Below are 6,048 nucleotides of genomic sequence, written 5' to 3'. Positions count from 1 at the left end.
GGAATTATAGATATATCACCATGTCAATTATCTTTAGTTAGGCAATTAAGAAAACAAGAACAAGTTCTGCTAAATGTATCAGCAGGACCAGGTTACTTACGGGCAAAATCACTTCCTGATCCCGAGATGACATCATTGATCATAACGTTCTACCCAGCAATGAAATTATTTGCGCATCACCTTTCCCAACTCCCTTTCCCATCCGCGTTCTACAGGTCGCCCCCGTCCGCGCCCCCCTCCTACCCTCCCCATTCTCCCGCTTGACAACAGCGGGGAGAATCGGACCCTGTGCCATGAAACGTGCCCACGGCGGGGCTGTGGGAAAGTTCGGGGGAGAGCGCACCCACACATTGTCATGGTAATGTTGGTGGGTGGAGATGTTGGGGGCGCGAGGCTGTGGTGCGTAAAATACATATATATATCAGGGTAGCGCGCCGTTACCCCTTCTCCAGTGTTCCTTTCTCCCTCTCTATTGATCTATTCGTTCATAAAATACTAAACAGTGCAAACGGAGTTTTGTGAGGGAGTATAGCTGCAGAAGAGAGGGGCCATAAGGACACAGATTGTGCGCCTTGCAGCTCGAGGATTACGGCCTTCAACATGGGACACGGGGGAAATGGGCCTGAGAGGAATTTTAGCGCTAAAGAAGAACGAAAGGTAAGCTTGTTGCAATTAAATTGGCCTACATGAAACAGTTTCGATATGAGGCATTTGGGCCTCATGTAAGGAACTGGGTAATACATCAAGTAAAGGGTTGTGCAGGAATTGTGCTTAGTAAAAACATTTTACATTTAAAATCCTTAATTGCATTTATGCATCATGTAAATAAATGCATGCATATTGCACTACCACAATGCATGCATTGATGCAATGTGCAGAGAGTTGGTTTGAGTTTGCAGACTTTGCATCCATGGGTGGGGGGTGGGTGGCCAGAGAAGGGTTGGCTAGGGTGTTCTATCTCCAAAGTGTCTATTACAGACTTGATTTGAGTATAAAATTGAATCACATTTCCCCTAATATTAAATTGAAACCACTGAAATGTAACAATAATTTCTGATGACATCCATTCAAATCCTTTCAAACAATAGCTAAACTGACTGATTAGTTTTGATCAACATTGATAAACATTGGTGGTGTTCTATTTCTTTATGCCTTTATCATAAATGGTCACTGTAAATGTTTAAACAATCGTCAAGGCATCAATTGGTTAATATGTAGACAGATGTATTAATTGGCCTGTTGATTTGATTGAAAGCTGCGGAAGCCTCTAATTGAGAAGAAGAGGCGGGAGCGCATCAACTGCAGTCTGGAACAACTGAAAGGGATCATGGTGGATGCATACAACCTGGATGTGAGTACACACACACACACACACACACACACAAGATGATAATATTTTGAGAATGCAATTGCAAATTACATTCTTCCTCCCATCTCCTTCTGATTCACTCCTCTTACACAGCAATCTAAACTGGAGAAGGCTGATGTACTGGAGGTTACTGTGCAACATATGGAGGGTCTGCAGAAGGGTCACGGTTCAGGTAAGCACCTAACACACACACACACACACACACACACACCGTCACCTTTGAAGACAGTAGTCCACTTGGCTGTTTTCATTCTTAAAACGTTGTTCCAAGTTCTAACAGAACATACAGAACCTGTTTAAAATTCTTACAGTGATGGAAGCCTTGGAACCTCCCATGATGTGGAGGATTATCATGCGTTGTCAATCATTGAATAATGTCACCCAATAGGGGTCCTTCACTCTACATATCAATGAGCTCCCATTGGGTCAAATCAGTCAAATGATTGACAACAGAGACAAACTGGGATTCAAAGCAAGCCAGGGAATGGGATAGACACTCCTTCACTACCCTGATCACACATTTCACGAGTTGATATCAGCTGATTTGTTTTATTTCAAGTTATTTTAAGTAATATATTCTATTGACTGATATAAACCTGTTCACAAAGCTCACTGCATATTAATTAGTGCATAATACCATCAATATCCTGCATACCCTACTATGTGGTAACTACGCATTGTAGGCCTACTAAGCCCGTGAGTTGGTGTTCCATCCTGACTCACCGCTTCCCCCTTGTGTTCGTATCTCTCTCTAGGTTCCCCTTCTGGTCCCAGTATAGGGTTTGAGTCCCGGCATCGCTACAGCAGTGGATACATCCAGTGTATGCATGAGGTCCACAACCTGCTCCTGAGCTGCCCAGGCATGGACAAGCCACTGGGGGCCCGGCTCCTCAACCACCTGCTCAAGTCTCTGCCCCACATCAGCTCTGAGACTGGGGCTGGGAACACTGGTGGCAATGGGACCAATGGTATCAATCGGACTCCGACTAGGGCTATTGGTATTAGTAATAGTAACAGTGGTAGTATTGGTGGTGGTAGTAGTAATGGTGGTAGTCCCATGTCTGGATCTGGGCCTGCCTCCCCTCCCCAGTCTCCACTTTCTCTGCCATCTGGAGGTGGAGCTCAGTCATTCCAGCCTCGCTGTTTACAGATGCATCATGCCAAGCCCCCCACGCAGCCATCACCCCCACCCATAGGATGTTCACCGCTCCACGCCCTTCGCAGCCAGGTACATTCTGGTAGAGATGGGAGGGATCAGCAGAAGCCCTTCTCCTCCTCCTCCTCTCCTAGCTCCCCCAAATCCTCCCCCAATCTACCCCAGCCTGGGGTGTTTCACCCCGCCCCCCTGTCCCCTTTCTTCCCCCCTGGGGGAGACCCCTCCATGTGGAGGCCTTGGTGAAGACCTCAGGGAACAGACAAACACACACCTTCCATGATTTTTTCCTGAACCCGTGACCTGACAAGGAAAATGCCCAGGCAGCAGGCCGACTAGGGCCTGGAGTTTTTCCTAGTCAGGTCATAATGATGTGGCAAGGAAAAACTCAGGGCCCTTTTATGTTTTATGTAACCCATCTCATGGGATCGCTCAATTCTGTTTTTACTGGATCTAGTGGAGGATTCAGAAAATGCAGATCCCGGTGTATCTGCAGTTTCACTTATGTAAAGTTAAAACCAATGTGTTGTGGTGCGACTGGGCCAGCGCCCTAGGAACATGGCTCTGGTGCTCTGCTATATTACACAATGCCAACAGTTCTATAGCCACATGGCAAAATGAAAGGATCTAATTTTCACTTTTAAATGTTTGGTCATTTATACCTTTTAGACATAAACATATTTTATGAGATTGGGGAGGAGTAAGCATTATAGCTATTTCAAGTTTGTACAGTTTTTTTCTTTTTTTTCTTCCTATGTTGTAAACTTCTCTTTTCAAATAGTTAATATTTTGTGTTTTAGAAGTGTATCAAAATGTTTTAGTTGAATTTCTTGTCACTCATCTTTAATTGATTGATTAATTAATTGATACAACTGATTAATTGATTCAGGTCTAGCTATGTTCGGTAATTAAAAACTCAATGACTTCGGAAATGTCTTCATCCTTGTATATTACAAGAAGTTGCTAGGCTGTTTCATATTGAAGCAGCTAAATAAAGTGTTGTTGGCTGACAGTTGAAGTGTTGTATGGTATCGAAATTGAATAAAAAATGTAAAACAACTGTAGCCTAAATGTGAATCTTTTTATACCTGTCTCATATTAAAGCAGCCAAAATAAAGTGTGAAGTTGGTTGACAGTCGGAGCTTATGGTTTCAGAATTGATTAAAACGTTCTAAAAACAACAAGTAATGCAATTGAATTGACAATTACATTGATATTGTATGAATATCAAATACTAAAAATATAATTATATTTCTGGTGCATAGTAAGATAAACATAATTATGTTGCTATGTATGATACGCTAAATTGATGTGCTTTTCGTTGTCGACAGATAGCGTGGCCGAGCGGTCTAAGGCGCTGGATTAAGGCTCCAGTCTCTTCGGGGGCGTGGGTTCGAATCCCACCGCTGTCATGAAATCTTTTGACGGAACTTTAGTGAGTGATTATTGCCGAGTCACCACTCAAAACTGGGTGATTAATTTCCAAGACGATGTGCTGTAATGCATAGATCTATCCTTACTAGAAAAAGTTGCGTGTGAGTGACTGTCAAATGAATCATGACCTCCGAATATCCGCTCTAGGGTACACTCGGAAGTCAATATGTATTACCACTACGTAGCACTGTTGCGTTACTAATTGCCTTTTCGGCTACTTCTGGCTTGTGTGTTCACTTCAATGGCATTTCCACACTTCCAAATTCACTAAATGTTCTCCTAAACGATTGGTTTACATTTCCCCCATTAAGAGAAGGCTTATGTGAACCATTAGGCCTATATATTATTGTTTTCACCCCACAGAGAGAGAGAGAGAGAGAGAGAGAGAGAGAGAGAGAGAGACTGAGTCTGGAAAACTGTCTGAGTAGTTCAACATATGGAATTCAAGGTATAAAATTATCTCTAAAAGAACATAGTGTACAGCAGACTCCATGCTTTTTTCCATAGGCTCTGTCATTCTTGAAATAGCAGAAAGAGAGAGAGAGAGAGAGAGAGAGAGAGAGAGAGAGAGAGAGAGAGAGAGAGAGATCAGAGTGAGAGATCAGAGTGAGAGATAAATTCTATGTGTAAGAATGGAGGGTATAGAGAGAGGGGGGTCTGTGGCCTTTGGCACACCTGTGTGAGACAGAGAGAGATCAAAGTGAGAGAGATAGCGAGAGAGACTGTATATATGGGTGTAAGAAGAGAGGGTATAGAGAGAGCAGGGGAAGTTTGAACGTGTTTGAGAGCTGTGGAACCAGATACAGCTGTAGAGGGGGAGGAAGACCACTGGGCACACACTGGTTGAATCAACGTCGTTTCCACTTCATTTCAATGAAATTACGTTGAACCAACGTGGAATAGACGTTGAATTGACGTCTGTGCCCAGTGGGAGGTGCGTGGGGTGAAGATAGGTATGTGGCAGTTGAATGAGTAACACATGGGAAATGTTGCTGTCTAGCTAGGCTAGGGAGGCCCGTGCCTCAGTCAGTAATGTGATACATACTCTGCGGTCCACTTTCAGCTTTCAGACATGTAACCTACACACGCGCACACACGCGCAAAGGCATTATTATGATGATAATAATAATCACCACATGACCATGAAACTGGGGGTCACATAATTCTGTAACAGTAGGCTCTAACAGTGTAACACATTTTTGTAACAACTCAAACAGAATTAGTGCCAAAATTAGTTTAATCTTAAAACCAAGAAAATCCATCCATTAAACATGGATTTCCATAAAGTAGCCTAAACCATGAGTTCTTAAAAAAATATTAAACCTCAAACCACTTTGACAAATCCGACTGGTCCAGCTACTCTGTGTAGGTCACAGGAGGTTGGTGGCACCTTAATTGGGGAGGACGGGCTCGTGATAATGGCTGGAGCGGAATTAGTGGAATGGTATCAAATACATCAAACACATGGTTGCCATTTGTTTGATGCCATTCCATTTGCTCCGTTCCAGCCATTTTTATGAGCAGTCCTTCCCTCAGCAGCCTCCACTGGTGTAGCTCTAAATGTAAATCCGAGACACTCAAATTAGTACAATATGTTACGTTTGTTATGGTTACATAAAACAGAAAGTTACTTAAGGCAAAAACCAAAGGAGGGTGGTTGGTTGGGGTGGAAGTGTAGCATTTAAGGTGAACATCTACCAACCCAAAGGTTGCATGTTTGAATCCCATCACAGATAACTTTATCTAATTTGCAACTTTTGAACTATTTACTACTTTTTAGCTACTTTGCAAGTACTTAGCATGTTAGCTAACCCTTCCCCTAACCTTAATCTTAACCCTTTAACCTAACTCCTAACCCTAACCTTAACCTTAACCTTAACCCTAACCTTAAAGGGAAACTTTGGGATTTTGGCAATGAGGCCCTTTATCTACTTCCCCAGAGTCAGATGAACTCGAGGATACCATTTTTATGTCTCTGTGACCAGTATGAAGGAATACATACAGTGCATTTGGAAAATATTCAGATCCCTTGACTTTTTCCAAATGTTGTTACCTTACAGCCTTATTCTAAAATTGATTAAATAATTGTTTT

The 6,048-nt window shown here is 42.7% G+C and overlaps 1 protein-coding gene across 1 annotated transcript; it reads left to right on the top strand.

Annotated features, from left to right (window-relative positions):
* Positions 1-600: 600 nt before the first annotated feature.
* Positions 601-2,768, top strand: her8a (hairy-related 8a; the record flags this gene model as incomplete). The annotated part of the gene is made up of 4 exons (XM_084165804.1): positions 601-657; positions 1,256-1,351; positions 1,463-1,541; positions 2,125-2,768. 4 exons carry the CDS (start codon positions 601-603, stop codon positions 2,766-2,768), a joined length of 876 nt encoding a protein of 291 aa, XP_084021930.1.
* Positions 2,769-6,048: the final 3,280 nt, after the last annotated feature.

Source organism: Coregonus lavaretus (assembly GCF_964263955.1).
Source record: "Coregonus lavaretus genome assembly, chromosome: 7".
Classification (NCBI taxonomy): Eukaryota; Metazoa; Chordata; class Actinopteri; order Salmoniformes; family Salmonidae; genus Coregonus; species Coregonus lavaretus.
The sequence above is the reverse complement of the archived record's forward strand: the minus strand, read 5'-3'. Positions and strand labels throughout refer to the sequence as shown.